We start from the raw sequence: 17,985 nt of genomic DNA, 5'->3' as shown, positions 1-17,985 counted from the left end.
CCAACCGCCCTTTGTGCCTCCCACGGCACCTTGGGATCTCAACGTGGTGTTGACTTTTCTACAATCTGAATGGTTTGAGCCTTTACAGGAGGTTGACGTAAAGTTTATTGCGTGGAAGACCGTCACACTGTTGGCCTTGGCGTCTGCAAGACGTGTGTCGGAATGGGGGGCGTTGTCTCATAAGAGCCCCTATTTGATTTTTTTCATGAAGTTAAAGCTGAACTCAGAACTCGTCAGCAATTTATTCCAAAGGTGGTGTCTGCGTTAAATATCAAACAACCTATTGTGGTCCTGGTGGTTATCGACACCTCTACTACTTCAAAGTCCCTGGATGTTGTGAGGGTTTTAAAAACTATGTGAAGCGTACAGCGTGTCACAAAAACTCGGACTTGCTGTTTGTTTCTATGATCCCAATAAAATTGGGCGTCCTACTTCAAAGCAGTCTATTGCTCGCTGTATCAGGCTTACTATCCAGCATGCTTAATCTATGGCAGGTTTGCCAGTTCCTAATTCTGTACAGGCCCACTCTACTAGGTCGGTGGGTTCTTCCTGGGCGGCTGCCCGGGGTGTCTCGGCTTTACAGCTCTGCCGAGCGGCTACTTGGTCAGGTTCGAACACATTTGCTTAGTTCTACAAGTTCAATACTTTGGCGTTTGAGGACCTTCAGTTTGGTCAATCAGTCCTGCAGGAACCTCAGCACTCTCCCATCCAGTTTGGGAGCTTTGGTACGTCCCCATGGTACTAAATGGACCCCAATATCCTCTAGGACGTAAGAGAAAATAGGATTTTAATTACCTACCGGTAAATCCTTTTCTCGTAGTCCGTAGAGGATACTGGGCGCCCGCCCAGTGCTTAGTGTATTCCTGCACTGTTACTTGATTAAGTATTGTTGCTGGTTCAGCTGTTGCTGTCCCTCGTCATGTTTGGTTAGCATGGCTTTCCTCTTGTTTGTGTGTGCTGGTTCAAATCTCACCACTGTCCTTTAAATCCTTCTCTCAAGGTATGTCTGTCTTCTCGGGCACAGTTTCTAGACTGAGTCTGGTAGGAGGGGCATAGAGGGAGGAGCCAGCGCACACTATTGATTTCTTAAAGTGCCCAAGGCTCCTATTGGACCTGTCTATACCCCATGGTACTAAATGGACTCCAGTATCCTCTACGGACTACGAGAAAAGAATTTTCCTGTAGTTAATTAAAATCCTATTTCTCTTACGTCCTAGAGGATGCTGGGGTCCATTTTAGTACCATGGGGTATAGACGGTTCCGCAGGAGCCTTCGGCACTTTAAGACTTTTTAACAGTGTGAACTGGCTCCTCCCTCTATGCCCCTCCTCCAGACCTCAGTTTAGAAAATGTGCCCGGGAGACTGGATGCACACCAGTGGCGCTCTACAGAGCTTTGCTGGAAAAGACTTTATTAGGTTTTTTATTTTACAGGGAAGCTGCTGGCAACAGCTTCCCTGCTTCGTGGACTTAGGGGGAGGAAGTAGGAACCAACTTCTCAATTAGTTTAATGGCTCTGCTTCCGCTGACAGGACACCATTAGCTCCTGAAGGGTACTGAACACAGCCCTTGCCTGGCTGCTGCTCACTCCCACAGCACTGCCGCCACCCCCTAACAGAGCCAGAAGTCAGAAGGCTGGTGAGTATTTACCGGAGGCCTGCAGAGAGGGGTCCTCCGGTCATCATGGCGGCATAAAGGTACCAGCGCAGCGCGGGACACTGCGCACAAACGCACAGGGTGCAGAGCGCGCGGGGGTAGGGGGGCGCATTCTGGGGGACATGGTGAAATCCTTACTCTCACTGGCATAACAGTACATACATGTGAGCCGCTGATGTACATACCCCTGCCAGTATAAATATTGTAATTACTGAGGTAGAGTCGCGCCATTACAAGGGGGCGGGGCTTCTCCTTGACTTGCTAGTAACACTCATTTGGCGCCATTTTCTCCTCACAGAGACGCCGGAGTGCTGATCCTGTACGCTGCTTCTCCTCACACATCGCTGTTACAAGTACCAGGGTGTTATAGAAGGGGAGGGGAGCACATATTGTGTTGAGGCCTGCGGACTTCATATTGGATAAAAGTGCTGTGTTTGTATATATATATTTATTGTATGCAATACATATAGGGCACGTGGTGTGGACTGGCAATTCCCTCAGAGTCCCTCTAAAAGACATTAGGGTAGATCTGTCCCCAATAGCTTCCCTGTGTGTGAGTGGTGTGACTGTACAAGTGTGTATCATATCTAGCGAAAGCTCTTCCCCAGAGGAACCCATTTTGGATGCACAGGAGTGTTCTGAGCCGGTGTGGGTGAGAAAGTTGCAGAGTAATATGTCTGAACTGGCAAAGAAATTCTCTGAGTCTGAACAACAGACAAAGTATTGGAGACAGTGGGGGTAATTCTGAGTTGATCGCAGCATGAACTTTGTTAGCAGTTGGGCAAAATCATGTGCACTGCAGGGGAGGCAGATATAACATGTGCAGAGAGAGTTAGATTTGGGTGTGGTGAGTTCAATCTGCAATCTAAATTGCAGTGTAAAAATAAAGCAGCCAGTATTTACCCTGCACAGAAACAAAATAACCCACCCAAATCTAACTCTCTCTGCACATGTTATATCTGCCCCCCCTGCAGTGCACATGGTTTTGCCCAACTGCTAAAAAATGTCCTGCTGCGATCAACTTGGAATTACCAACCGTCTGTGGAGGATGCATTGTTTGCTGATTCCTCCACGTCATACACTCAGGACCCCTCCACTTCCCAGAAAAGGTCTCTGGCCCAAATTATGCAAAGGGACACTGACACAGATTCCGACACTGAGGTTGACACTGGGGATTTGAGAGGAGTAGACCCCAAACTGGCTAAGAGCATTCAATGTATGATAGTCGCTATAAAAGAGGTGTTAGAATTTACGGACAGAAACCTGCACCTGAGGAAAAAGATTATTTTCTGGCTGGGTTATCCACAGGAGAACATTGGGATATGCCGGAGCGACAGCGGAAATGGCACTAAAACGGTCACGAGCTTTCTGGCCTCCCAGGATGCATCGGGGCTTCACCATATAATCCCGCCCACTGACTCAGTCAAATCAGTTTTTTGTTTGGTGCGACAGGAGCCGGACCATGGTCACAGGGCTGCTGTTAATAGCAGCCTGAAGCTTTTATTATTTTATTTTTATAGTCTTACTATGTTTTTTTTTCCTGAGTGACTTTTCTTAACAGCGTCTTAAACGCATACTAGAAAGAGTCGCTCCAACAACTCTCCACCGGGTCGCAACAACGCTTACCTTCGCGGTATAGTGCTGTCTCGACGGGCATCTGTGTCGGATGATTCTAGCAGGTCCAGCAGACGTAACCAGGCTGTGGCTGGAGCATGGGGAGACAGTAAGGCATCGGTTTCCTCTTACTATGGGTTCCGGACACAGCTACACTGTATTGGAGGAGACTACAAACTGTGTTGATGCGCCGCCACTCTTAAGTGCAACAGCGCTACGCTTTAGGGATCATAGGTGCCAGGACTAGGTGAGGCTGCGATCCTTAGAGTTTAAGTCAACAGGGGGAGTTAGACGCTCTCCTGGCAGCCCCTCCCCCAAGTTTATGACCAGTTTCCGTGCGTCTCCTGTCCATGAACTGATGACCTCACTTCTGGCTCAGACGCTACCACGAGGGTACTTGGTCGCAGCTTAGACGCTGCGATGGTATACACTAGACTTTCCGCTTAGACCCGGTCGCAGACAGGAGCATCTGCATACACTTATCGTTCAATGAGCGTCTGTGTCCAAAAGAGCATCTGTGTCTCTCATCAGTCATCATGTACACTGGTAGTGTCTGAATCCACTCAGCGTCTTGCAAGTGTATTGATGGATATGGAAGTGAGGTGAGTCTCCCTATATCCCACTCTATGGAGAAATGGATTATACAGTACTAAAAATTCTCTCTACTTGTTAGTATGAATTGTTAATTTTTGGTACATATTGCATATGAGACCTGTATATTACTGTTGTTTTCTGCATGATATGTTTGAAAAAACTGGTTAAAAACAGAAATACAATTGTCCCACTTACTTGTAAGTTATTATGATGGTGATTGTATTCTCATATGACAATGTCTAATATTTTAACATGTGACCGACTGCTTGTATGTGTGCTGACTTTTATATGTTGTCAGTCCTGTTCTGAGCCTCAATTCAGGTGCACGGTTGTGGTCAGATTGATCTCACTTCTATATATTTATATATAGGTGATTTTCAGTCACCAATTGTGTAGTCTTAAACAGAATATTACCATGTCTGTGAGCGGCAAAAGTGACGAGGAGAATTTATCAGGCACTCCTACATCCTTAACATGTTTATCTTGTAAAACAGGGTTAATTAGTATAGGCCAGTTGGTCACTTATGAGGGGTTATGTGCGAACTGTTTTGCATTTCAGCAAAGTAAAAAAACAGAAATTGGTTCAACAACCAGCAGAGCCACCATGGAGTATGTTCGCACAGACTTTGTCTTCAATAGCGGACAGATTAACTCTTGCAGCGCCACCCCAGGGAGTAGGTTACACTGTTAACCCATACATGCAGCTCCCTTCCTGTGGTTTGGTTCCAGTAGCTTCTAAAAGTAACCAGGCTGTTAACCAAGGTACAGGTAAGACTAAAATAGATATGTCTATGTTGCAGACTACACAAGATGATACAACAGATGATGATACAGTATATTCAAATACTCCGTATGATGATCAATCGCAGAGTTTCAGCTCAGAGGATGTAGCTGAACTTATTGATGCAATGAAGGCTATTTTCTCTTTGGAGGAAACAGCCAAAACAGTGTCAAAATCTAAAGCACTTGTGTTTAAACTAACAATTCCCAGCGTCAGAAGATCTGACGGAAATGATGGAAGAACCCTGGGCGACGCCCAGTAAAAAATATAAGATTCCGAAAAAATGGGATTTTTATTATCCATTTCCAGCTGCGGATTGTTCAAAAAGAGAAGTTCCTCCTAAAGTAGATGCACATGTACTGTGCATAAATCTACTTTACCATTGTCATCTACCTCACTAAATGATGTCACAGACAGAAGGGTAGATAGCTTCTTGAAAACTATATTTTCTCTCTGAGGAGCAGTGGTAAGGTCTGCTATGGCTTCAGCCTGGATGGCAAGGGCAATGGTAGAATGGATGGAGGAACTAGAGAATGGCCTCTCCCCTCCTAATAGGGAGCAGGAGTATCATCTGGGCCGTTTAAGACAAGCTGCCCAATATTTGGAAGAAGCAGCAATTGATATGGGTACGATTGCTTCTAAAGCATCAGCCTTGACAGTAGCCGCTCGTAGAGCAGTTTGGCTACGCACTTGGAAAGCAGATGCAGAATCCAAGAAAGAAGCATTGCCTTTCATTGGTAATATATTGTTTGGGAAACAATTGTCAGATATTCTAGAATTGGAAGCTGAATCCAAAAAGGTCAGATTTCCGGCTAGTTATAACTCTAAGACTAGGGGTTCAAAGTTTCGGCCATTTCGATGGCAAGGCAAAGCAAAAGCTAAAGAGGAGTCTAAGCAACCCCCAGTTCAATAGATCAGCTAGGGGTAGGAAGCAATGGGCTAGTAGAAAGCCAGCTTCCAAGCCTGAACAGAAACCACCAGCCTGAAGAGACGGGCCTCCGCCTGGAGGATTCCAGGGTCGGGGGCCGACTCCTTCATTTTGCACACATATGGCAACAGTCGACGACAGATGCTTGGGTGCAGAAGGTGGTATCTCTTGGTTATGGGTTCCTATTCAGGAGGCATCCTCCTCAAAGGTTTTTTTGCACCAGTCCGTCTCGTATAGAGTCGAAGGCCAATGCCCTACAAGAAGCAGTTCAGAAATTGCTTCAGTTGGGTGTGATTATCCCGGTACCCCCATCACAATGGGGACAGGGTTTTTACTCCAATCTATTTTAGATTCAGAAGCCAAATGGGTCATTCCGACCAATTCTCAATCTCAAAATGTTAAACAAATACATTTGGATTCCAAGGTTCCACATGGAGACGTTACGCTCCATAGTGTTGGCTATGGAACCGGGAGATTACATGGTATCTCTGGATATACAGGATGCTTACCTACATGTCCCTATAGCAAGGTCTCATCAATGTTACCTCAGGTTTGCCATCCTCCAGCAACATTTTCAGTTCCAAGCCTTGCCCTTCGGGCTAGCAACAGCACCCATGGTGTTTACCAAAATTATGGTGGTTATGGCAGCTTATCTCCGCAAGCAGGGGATAAGAATATTTCCATACCTTGACGACCTTTTAATCCTAGCACAGTCACAGGAATTACTTTTGAGCCATCTTCAACAGACAGTAGTTTGTCTACAGAGACACGGGTGGCTCATAAACTGGGAAAAGTCGTCTCTGAATCCGTCACAGCGGATGGTTCATCTGGGGGCCATATTGGATTCAGGTCTACAGAGAATTTTCTTACCAGAGAAAAAGATAGTCAAGGTGCAGGTCATGACACACTCAGACAATGTCAGTCCACGCAGCAATGCGACTGTTGGGTCTTATGGTGTCAACCTTCGACATGGTGGAATATGCGCAATTCCACTCCAGACCGCTACAGCACCTTATTCTGTCCAAATGGAACGGAAATCATCTGACAATAAAAAAACAGATGATAAAGTTTCCGGTAAACGTAAAAAGGTCTCTAGCTTGGTGGCTACAGAGGGACCATTTAAACAAGGGGAGACCCTTTTGGATAAAAGAATGGCAAGTCCTGACAACAGATGCCAGTCTTCAGGGCTGGGGAGTGGTACTCGAAAGCCTTTGGTTCCAGGAAAAATGGACCATAAGGGAAAGTCGCCTGCCAATAAATCTGTTGGAAATAAGGGCCATTTATATGGCTCTAGTTCAGGCAAAGGAAAGTCTGCAAGGAAGACCAGTCCAAATCCGCTCAGACAATGCAACAGCAGTAGCGTACCTCAATCATCAGGGAGGAACTCACGGCAAAAGATTGATGGAAGAAGTAACTCCCATACTAAGGTGGGCAGAACTCCATCTTCCAGCATTGTCAGCAGTGTTTGTTCCAGGTGTACTGAACTGGGAAGAGGATTTTCTCAGTCGACACACCATTCAAGAAACCGAATGGGCATTACACCCAGAAGTGTTTCAGACTATAGTGAACAGATGGGGTCTACCAGAGATAGACCTCATGGCATCTCGTTTAAACAACAAAGTTCCGAGGTACGGATCAAGAACAAAGGATCCCGGAGCAGTCCTTGTAGATGCACTGTCAGTAAAATGGAAATTTCATCTGGCCTATCTGTTCCCTCCAATCTCTCTGTTACCCAGAGCAGTGAGGAAAATAAAGCAAGCAAAGGGAGCAATAATTCTAATAGCTCCAGCTTGGCCAACAAGGCATTGGTACACAGATCTACTAAGGATGTCCGTGGAAGCACCAATATTGCTCCCTCAACGTCCAGATCTGCTAATGCAAGGTCCTTGTTGTCACAGCCATCTGGATCGTCTGTCTTTGACGGCGTGGCTTTTGAAACCTCTATCCTAGAAGCTAGAGGATTTTCAAAACAAGTAATTCAAACTATGCTTAGAGCAAGAAAACCTTCATCTCGTATTTATCATCGAATATGGCAAGCCTATATTCATTGGTGTAGTGAAAAAAAGTTTGAATCCAAGATCTTTTAAAGTATCCAGGATTTTGGATTTTCTTCAAGCAGGATTAGATAAGGGGTTGAAGGTAGCTTCCTTGAGGGTTCAAGTATCAGCATTAACTGTATGGTTTCAGAAAAAGATTGCTGACCTGCAGGATGTACGTACTTTCTTTCAGGGAGTTGTACACATTCAACCTCCATTTGTTCATCCTGCAGCTCCCTGGGATTTGAATCTAGTTCTTAAATTCCTTCAGGGACCTCCGTTTGAACCACTTAAGAGAGCAGATCTTAAATGGTTAACGGCTAAATTACTCTTTCTACTGGCAATGGTGTCTGCTAGAAGAGTATCAGATTTAGGAGCACTGTCGTGTAAGTTTCCTTTCCTAAGTTTTTTCCAGATAGAGCAGTTCTCAGAACTAGATCTGGTTATCTTCCGAAGGTGGTGTCAAAGTTTCACCTTAACGAAGAGATTGTAGTCCCAGCTTTTCAGGTATCGGGACTTTCTGCGGGAGAAGTGTCGCTGGACGTGATCCAAGCATTAAGAATCTACATAGATCGTACTAGTGCCATCAGAAAAACAGATTCTCTCTTCATCCTCTACGGATTTCATAGAAGAGGATGGCCTGCTAGTAAACAGACGCTGGCAAGATGGCTCCAAATGGTAATGGCCCTCATTACGAGTTGTTCGCTCGTTATTTTTTTTCGCAACGGAGCGATTAGTCGCTAATGCGCATGCGCAATGTCCACTCTGCGTCAAGTAAATTTGCTAATAAGTTAGGTATTTTACTCACGGCTTTAAGAAGAAATTTCTTCGTTCTGATGATCGTAGTGTGATTGACAGGAAGTGGGTGTTTCTGGGCGGAAACGGGCCGTTTTATGGGTGTGTGCGAAAAAACGCTGCCGTTTCTGGGAAAAACGCGGGAGTGTCTGAAGAAACAGGGGAGTGTCTTGGTGAACGCTCGGTGTGTGTGTGACGTCAAACCAGGAACGAAACTGACTGAACTGATCGCAGTGGCAGAGTAAGTCTCGAGCTACTCAGAAACTGCTAAGAACTTTCTTTTCACAATTATCCTAATCTTTCGTTCGCAATTCTACTATGCTAAGATTCACTCCCAGTAGGTGGCGGCTTAGCGTGTGCAAAGCTGCTAAAAGCAGCTAGCGAGCGAACAACTCGGAATGAGGGCCAATATCAGAAGCTTATTCTTGTGCTGATCTCCATACACCGGCTAATGTCTCTGCTCACTCTACACGTAAGGTAGGTCCTTCATGGGCAGTACAACATGGTGCTTCAGCAGAACAGATTTGTAAGGCAGCCACATGGTCTTCCATTAACACATTCATCAGACATTATGCCTTGGATACTTTTGCCTCTCATGACGCAGAATTCGGGCGAAAGGTTCTCCTGTCTAATCAGGAGCGTCCCCACCACTAAAACTGGCTTTGGGAATCCCAATGTTATCCTGTGGATAACCTGTGGACCCAGCCAGAGAAATATACGTTATGGTAAGAACTTACCGTTGATAACGTGATTTCTCTTATGTCCACAGGTATCCACAGGGGTCCCACCCTGACGCACCTGATTTGAGGATCTTTACAATCACTAAACCTCTTCCCTCTTGCATGGAAGGGTGTGCATGTGTGTTCTTATCGCCTGAATAGGGCCCTCATTCCGAGTTGTTCGCTCGGTAAAAATCTTCGCATCGCAGCGATTTTCCGCTTAATGCGCAATGTTCGCACTGCGACTGCGCCAAGTAAATTTGCTATGTACTTAGTAATTTTACTCACGGCTTTTTCATCGTTCTGGCGATCGTAATGTGATTGACAAGAAATGGGTGTTACTGGGCGGAAACAGGCCGTTTTATGGGCGTGTGGCAAAAAACGCTACCGTTTCCGGAAAAAACGCAGGAGTGGCCGGAGAAACGGAGGAGTGTCTGGGCGAACGCTGGGAGTGTTTGTGACGTCAAACCAGGAACGACAAGCACTGAACTGATCGCAGATGCAGAGTAAGTCTGAAGCTACTCAGAAACTGCTACGAGGTGTGTAATCGCAATATTGCGAATACATCGTTCGCATTTTTAAGATGCTAAGATTCACGCCCAGTAGGCGGCGGCTTAGCGTGAGCAACTCTGCTAAAATCGCCTTGCGAGCGAACAACTCGGAATGACCTCCCAGGTTTCTACCTGATGCTCCTGCCTAATTGCTGTGGAAAAAAATGATTTGACTGAGTCAGTGGGCGGGATTATATTGTGAAGCCCCGATGCATCCTGGGAGGCCAGAAAGCTTGTGACCGTTTGGTGCCATTTCCGCTGTCGCTGCGGCATATCCCAATGTAATCCTGTGGATACCTGTGGACATAAGAGAAATCACGTTATCTACGGTAAGTTCTTACCATAACGTATATTTTTAAATGAAATAAAAATCAGGTGGTGACTTTTCTTTGTTTAAGGACTTAAATGCATTCTTTGAGGAATCCTGGGCTAACCCGGAAAAGAAGTTTGCTGTTGATAGAAAGTTGCGGGTAGCGTACCCTTCCCCTGAAGAGGACAGGTGTACGTGGGAGTCACCCCCAATAGTAGGCACCTCAGTCTCTAGGTTGTCGAAGAAAAGCATTTTGCCTGCCCCAGGGTCAGTTTTGTTAAAAGAACCTGCTGACCGCAAGTTAGAAACAACTTTAAAGTCCATCTATATTGCTACGGGTACGTTACTCAGGCCCACAATTGCTTCTGCGTGGGTAGGTAACGAAGTGGAAAAGTTGGCAGACAATTTGATTGTTAATATTGACATGGTCGATAAAGATGATATGCTTCTAATTCTAGGTTATATCAAAGATTATGCAGATTACTTAGTTGAGGCTATGAAGGATGTTGGCTTACTGGGCTCAAGAGCCTCTGCTATGGCGATTTCAGCACGCAGGGCACTCTGGATCCGCCAATGGAATGCTGACGCAGAATCCAAAAGAAATATTGAGGCGCTCCCCTACAATGTTGAGGCCCTCTTTGGTAAAAAGCTGGATGCCATGATATCAACTACTACATCTGGCAAATCAGCATTTCTGCCGTCGGCAGCTGCACCGCCTAGAAAAGTATAACAGTCTCATACTATGCAGTCCTTTTGGCCCATCAAGTACAAAAAGGCTAAGGGTACCCCTTTTTTCTCAGGAAAAGGGAGAGGAAGAGGTAGAAAACCTACAACAACATCAGGCTCGCAGGAGCAGAAGTCAGCAACTACTTCTGCTAAAGCCACAGCATGATGCTGGGGCTCTTCTGCGGGAGTGTGATCGGGTGGGGGCACATCTACTGTTTTTCAGCCAGGTATGGATTCACTCAGATCTGGATCCTTGGATATTACAGATAGTATCCCAAGGTTACAGGTTGGAATTTCAAGACCTTCCCCATGCCGATTTTTCAAATCAGCCTTGCCAGTTTCTGTTCAGGACAGAACAAATGTGCTGAACGCAATACAGAAATTATGTCAAGACAAAGTAATTTCCTTGGTTCCTGCCGAACAAAAGAACCAAGGCTTTTATTCAAGCCTGTTTGTGGTGCCGAAGCCGGATGGCTCGGTCAGACCGATTTTAAACCTAAAATCTCTGAATCTTTATTTGAAAAGGTTCAAATTCAAGATGGAGTCCCTAAGAGCGGTGATCTCCAGCTTGGAAGAAAAGGAATTTCTGGTGTCAGTGGACATCAAGGATGCTTACTTGCATGTCCCCATTTACCCTCCACATCAAGCATACCTGAGGTTTGCGGTTCAGGATTGCCACTACAAATTCCAAACTTTACCGATCGGGCGCTCCACGGCTCCGAGAATATTCACCAAGGTGATGGCAGAGATGATGGTTCTCCTTCGCAAACAAGGAGTCAACATAATTCCATACTTGGATGATCTCCTCATAAAAGCGAGATTTAGGGACAAGTTACTCCAGAACATAGCATTATCCCTGACGGTACTTCAACAGCACGGTTGGATTATCAACTTTCCAAAATCACAGCTGGAACTGACGATGAGGTTATCATTTCTGGGAATGATACTGGACACTGAGGTACAGAGAGTGTTTCTACCGGTGGAAAAGGCTCAGGAAATCCAGAGCATGGTCAAACAAATTTTGAGACCACGAAGAGTATTGATTCATCAGTGCATTCGCCTGCTGGGGAAAATGATAGCAGCTTACGAGGCGCTACAATATGGCCGATTCCATGCCAGGGTTTTCCAGTGGGACCTACTGGACAAGTGGTCCAGGTCGCATCTCCACATGCATCAAGGGATAATCTTGTCAGCGAAAGCCAGAATTTTGCTCCTGTGGTGGCTACAAATGTCTCACCTCCTGGAGGGACGCAGGTTCGGGATTCAGACCTGGATCCTGGTGACCACGGATGCAAGTCTCCGAGTTTGGGGAGCAGTCACGCAAGGGGAAAGCTTCCAAGGAAGATCCTCGGCCTCTTCCTCTTCGCGAGGACCTGCTTCAGCAGGGGCTGTTAGTTTATCAAGACTTACCACGGCTGCGTTTATCGGCATGGCTGTTGAGCGCCAGATCCTAGCCCGTAAGGGTATTCCCAATTAAGTAATTCCCACACTTATTCTGGCCAGGAAAGGGGTAACGTCCAAATATTACCATCATATTTGGAGAAAATATGTATCTTGGTGTGAATCCAAGAAGTCTCCTGCGGTGGAGTTTCAATTAGGACGGCTTCTCCTATTTCTATAGGCGTGTGTGGATGCTGGATTGAGATTAGGGTCCATCAAGGTCCAATTTTCGGCCTTGTCCATTTTCTTTCAGAAACAGTTGGCTTCCCTTCCTGAAGTCCAGACGTTTGTGAAGGGGGTTTTGCGCATCCAACCTCTCTTTGTGCCTCCTGTGGCGCCATGGGATCTTAATGTGGTGTTGCAGTTCCTTAAATCGGACTGGTTTGAGCCTCTGCAAGAGGTGGAGTTGAAGTTTCTAATTTGGAAAGTGGTCATGCTGTTGGCCTTGGCTTCAGGCAGACGAGTGTCTGAGTTAGGGGCTCTGTCTCACAAGAGTCCTTATTTGATATTTCATGAAGATGGGGCTGAACTGAGAACACGTCAGCACTTTCTTCCTAAGGTTGTCTTTTCTTTCCATATCAACCAACCTGTGGTGGTGCCAGTAGCTTCTAACACCTCAGCCGTCTCAAAGTCCTTGGATGTCGTCAGAGCACTGAGGACTTATGTTGCAAGAACGGCTCGGATAAGGAAAACAGAATCTCTGTTTGTCCTCTATAACCCCAACAAGATTGGGGGTCCTGCTTCTAAGCAGACTATTGCGCGCTGGATCAGAGGTACCATTCAGCACGCTCATTCCACGGCAGGATTGCCGTTACCGAGTTCGGTAAAAGCCCACTCTACAAGGAAAGTGGATTCGTCCTGGGCGGCTGCCTGGGGTGTCTTGACGTTGCAGATTTGCCGAGCAGCTACATTGTCAGGTGCAAACACGTTTGCTAAATTTTACAAGTTTGACACCTTGGCGGCTGACAACCTTAAATTTGGTCAGTTAGTTCTGCAGGAACATTAGCACTTTCCCGCCCGTACTGGGAGCTTTAGTACTTCCCCATGGTACTAAAATGGACCCCAGCATCCTTTAGGATGTAAGAGAAAATAGGATTTTAATTACCTGCCGGTAAATCCTTTTCTCGTAGTCCGTAGAGGATGCTCGGCGCCCGCCCAGTGCTCATTTTTCCTGCAAATTACGTTTGATCTTTTTACACAGATTCTTATGTGTTAAGATGTTTTTTACAGCAGTTGCTGTTATGTTATGCATGCACGTTAGCATGGGTTATGTTAAAGGCCATGTTAGGTGGCATGTTTATGGTATGGTGTGAGCTGGTGTGAATCTCGCCACTTGTTTAATGTAAATTCTTCTCTCGAAGTTGTCCGTCTCCTCGGGCACAGTTCCTATACTGAGGTCTGGAGGAGTGGCATAGAGGGAGAAGCCAGTTCACATTGTTAAAAAGTCTTAAAGTGCCGAAGGCTCCTGCGGAACCGTCTATACCCCATGGTACTAAGCTGGACCCCAGCATCCTCTATGGACTACGAGAAAAGGATTTACCGGCAGGTAATTAAAATCCTATTTTTTGCAGCTGCACTGAAGAGTCTGGTGCAATATGAACACACACAGAGACCAAAAATGGTCATGATCATTTTCTAACCACATTTACCATCATGTTCAATAATGAGTCCGTGCTATATCTGGAGCCAGCATAATGGTGGAGAGAATTGATTTTAAATTTAAAAGAGAAAGACTTTAAATGAGAGAGTATGTCTTCATTATTTCTATAGTGCTGCTTCTGTTGCAGACATATATAAATCTGGCTAAATAAATTACATTATATTCAATTTAACCCAGTCCTCTAACTATTTGCAGTCCAAAGCATGGACCTTAATACCTCTGTATACAGAATATTGTTTTTTATTTCCTTTCTCGCTTGTTGTCTGATAAATGACCTGACAACCTGAAAGACTTTTTCCTTCTTTTTTTTTTTAGAGATGATGGATTGGGCTTTTCTTTTACTATACTCTTGATTACTCATTGCAGAAGATTCAGAGGACGAAGTAGCACAATATCTCAGTCAACTTTTGGGCACCACCAAACCCCGAACATCGGCTGCTAAACAGAAAGGGGGATTGAATAGATTCCGAGCTGCCATTCACAATACGCGAGATATTATTTCCCTTCACACAAAAGCCAAGAGTCTGAATGTGCAAGGTAAGATATTTTTTGGATTTTTACATACATAAGTATTTAGGGGACTATTCACTAAGCCGTGGAGAAAGATACTGGGGCAGATGTATTAAGTCTGGAGAAGTGATAAAGTGGAAGGTGATAATGCACCAGCCAATCGGTTCCTAACTGTCAAATTACAGGCTGGGTTTGAAAAATTAGTGAGGAGCTGACTGACTGGTGCGTTAGCACCTTCTACTTTTCCAGGCTTACTACATCTGCCCCAAAATACCAACCAACCAGCTTCTGTCATTTTTCAAACACAGTCTGTAACATGGCAGTTAGGAGTGGGTTTGCTGGTGCTTTATTCTCACTCCAAGACTTAATAAATAGACCTAAATGTTTTTGCAGCACTTTTCCTATGCTTAGGCAATCAGATCTCAAGTCCCCACAATTTTAATTTCTCTATCGTCCTAGTGGATACTGGGATGACATTAGTTCCATGGGGTATAGATCGGGTCAGTTGGAGCCTGGCACTTTTAGAAATCATTAGCGTGTGCTGGCTCCTCCCCTCCATGCCCCTCCTAGCAGACTCAGTTTAGAAAAACGTGCTCAAGGAGCCGGGTGTATTCCTCTGAAGCTCCAGAGAGTTTTCTTCAAATCTTTTATTTAGTTTGATATTGTCAGGCAGCACTGGTTGGCAACCAGTCTGCAGGCGTCGTGAGACTTGGGGAGGAAAGGGGGGTCAAACCAACCTCCTATAGAGTTAATAGTTCGTATCCCTGCTGACAGGACACTGAGCTCCTCAGGCGCTGTTTCACATACCCCCAGGGTGTGCGCACACACCGGCAGCATGCCGCCACCCCTAACAGATGCTGAAGTAGACGCAGTGCTGTGAGTGATTACACCAGGGTCCTGGTTAGCTGGTCCCAGGTGACAATGGCGGCATTAGGGCGCAACGTTCATCGGGCTGCGAGCTGCGGTGCCCACTGAGGACCCAGACTGGCGCTGAGGTAAAGGGGTATTTTAATCTCCTTTTTCTACAGCAGGGTCCACAGGTTGTTCACAGGATAACAATGGGATATGATGGAGCAACAGCGGATTGGCACCAAATGATCAAAAGCTTTCTGGCCTCCCAGGATGCAACGGGCCCATCCATATATCCCGCCCACTGGCTCAGGCAAATCAGTTTTTTGTTTGGTGCGGCAGGAGCCGGACCATGGTCAGAGGCCTGCTGTTTTTTCAGCAGCCCTTAGCTTCCTTATGTTATTTTTAATAGTCTTACTAGTTTTTGAGTGATCTTTCTAAAAAGCGTCTTAAACGCTTAAGAAAGGGTCGCTCCAACAACTCTCTGCCGGGTCGCGACAACGCTTTCCCACGAGTACGGTGTTGTTTCGGCGGGCATCTGGCAGATGTTACCAGGCTGTGGCTGGAGCACGGAGAGAAGGTAATGCACCAGTTCTCCTTAGTAGATGGAATACGGACACAGCCGCACTGTATTGGGATGAGACTACCGAACAGTAGCTGACGCGGCTGCCACCGCGGGTGCACCAGCGCTGGGCCTTAGGGATCTTAGGCACCAGGAATAGCATGAGGCCGCGATCCATAGGGTTGATGTCAGCAGGGGGAGTCATACGCTCTCCTGGTCACCCCTCCCCCTGGTTCATGACCAGTTTCCGCAGAGTCTCTCGCCATGAACTGATTCCTTGCTTCCGTTTCAGACGCTACCACGAGGGGACTCTGTAGCAGCATAAGCCACTGCATCGGTGTTCACTGAGCGCTACCACGAGGAGACCCAGTCACAGCATAGGCGGCTGTATGACCACTGCGTCTGTGTTCAATGAACGTTATCGTGAGGAGACCCGGTCACAGCATAGGAGGCTGTGTGACCGATGCGTCTGTGTTCACTATAGGTTCCTGGAGCGGCAGTGTACACTAGGAGTGTCTGGATCCACTCAGCGTTCGCTAACGTATTGATCGATCCTGGAAGCGAGGCGAGTCTCCCTGTATCCCACTCTACTGAGTGCGGGTTATACAGCACTAAATTTCTATCTACTTTTTCAGTATGAATAGTTAAGGTAAGTGCCTATTACATATGAGACTGTGTACATTTACTGTGGTTTTCTTCGCATTGCGTCTGAATACGTTAGATCTGTTTATACATGATTCAGTAAATGTTCGCCTACATACTTTAAAAAGTGTTTGTAGTTGATGATATGCTCATATGACTAATATATAACATGTGACTGACTGCTAGTGTGATTACTGACTTTAATATATGTTTGTCAGTTTCTTCTAAGATCCTCAATGCTGGTGCATGGGTAGGGTCAGATTGATACCACGTTAGAAGGTTAAAGTGATTACAGTCACAAGTTGTGTAGTACACTGTGAAAGTGCTAATTATTTATCATGTCTAAAAGCGGCAAAGGCGACGAAGGTACTCTTACAGCAACACTCATATCATGTTTGTCTTGCAAAACTGTATTATCCTCTCAGGATCTGGTTCAGGATGGTTTATGTGCAAATTGTTTTGCCTTTCAGCAGAATACAAGGCAGATCCCTGTACAACGTCAGGTACAGATAAATCCACCTTGGGCTATGTTTGCACAGACTTTGTCAATTATAGCTGAACGGATAATTCCTACAGCTTCTGTACCAGGAATGGGGTACCCATACATGCAGCTCCTTACCTACGGTATATAATTTCCCCCAGCGGCTTCTCAAATGAAACAAGTTGATAACCCGATGGTAAGTAAATCTTCACCTTCACAGGCTACACATGACGATTCATCGGAAGATGAAAGCTCAGTTTACTCTATTTCGACATACGAAGAGGAGGAGGAAGGTCTCAGCTCAGTGTATATAGCTGAATTAATTAGAGCAACGAAGGCCATTCTATCCTTAGAAGATTCAGCAGAGTCTGTGTTAAAAACCAAGGCACTTGTGTTTAAACATCCCAAAACAGTTAAGACTGAGTTTCCAGGGTCAGACCAGCTGACGGAAATTATGGAAGAGGCTTGGGCAACACCCTGTAAAAAGTATAGAATTCCCCAAGAATGGGACTCCAATTTTCCTTTTCCTATCGGGCACTGTTTAAAAAGGGAGGTGGCTCCTAAAGTAGATATGCATGTGATTCGATTAGTGCGAGAATCTATATTACCTTTGCCGTCAACATCATTAAATGATGTCACGGACAGGAGAGTGGATGGTTTTCTAAAAAACATATTTTCCCTGTCTGGAGCAGTCATAAGGCCAGCCATGGCTTCAGCTTGGATGGCAAAGGCAGTGGCTGCCTGGGCTGATGCATTGGAAAGTGATTTTCATCAGCTTCTAGAGAGCAAAAATCCTATATAGCTCATATTAAACAGGCTGCAGTATTCTTGGAAGAAGCTGCATTAGATATGGGTACTATTGCTTCTAGGGCAACAGCCTCAACAATAGCTGCTCGCAGAGCAGTTTGGTTACGTACGTGGGAAGCTGATTCAGAATCTAAGATGGTTTTGGAAACTTTGCCTTTTTCTGGAAATATTCTGTTTGGTAAAGAATTGACAGATATTCTGGAGTCAGTGCAGACTCCAAGAAAGTCAAGTTTCCTTCCATATATAACCCCAAACCTTTCGGTCTCAAGGAAAAGCAAAGGGAAAAAGTGATCATAAGCAGTCCCAGTACAACAGGTTTGGTAAGT

At 45.6% G+C, this 17,985-nt stretch overlaps 1 protein-coding gene across 12 annotated transcripts in view; it reads left to right on the top strand.

Annotated features, from left to right (window-relative positions):
• The window catches only part of PHKA1 (phosphorylase kinase regulatory subunit alpha 1), an 828,488-nt gene that overhangs the window by 582,447 nt on the left and 228,056 nt on the right, over positions 1 to 17,985 (top strand). For all 12 annotated transcript variants that reach the window (XM_063937031.1, XM_063937029.1, XM_063937030.1 and 9 more), the window contains one exon: positions 14,175 to 14,345. In XM_063937031.1, coding sequence (XP_063793101.1) covers positions 14,175 to 14,345 — 171 coding nt within the window. The remainder of the gene's footprint in view (positions 1 to 14,174; positions 14,346 to 17,985) is intronic.

Source organism: Pseudophryne corroboree, chromosome 8 (genome assembly GCF_028390025.1).
Source record: "Pseudophryne corroboree isolate aPseCor3 chromosome 8, aPseCor3.hap2, whole genome shotgun sequence".
Taxonomy (NCBI): domain Eukaryota; kingdom Metazoa; phylum Chordata; class Amphibia; order Anura; family Myobatrachidae; genus Pseudophryne; species Pseudophryne corroboree.
The sequence above is the reverse complement of the archived record's forward strand: the minus strand, read 5'-3'. Positions and strand labels throughout refer to the sequence as shown.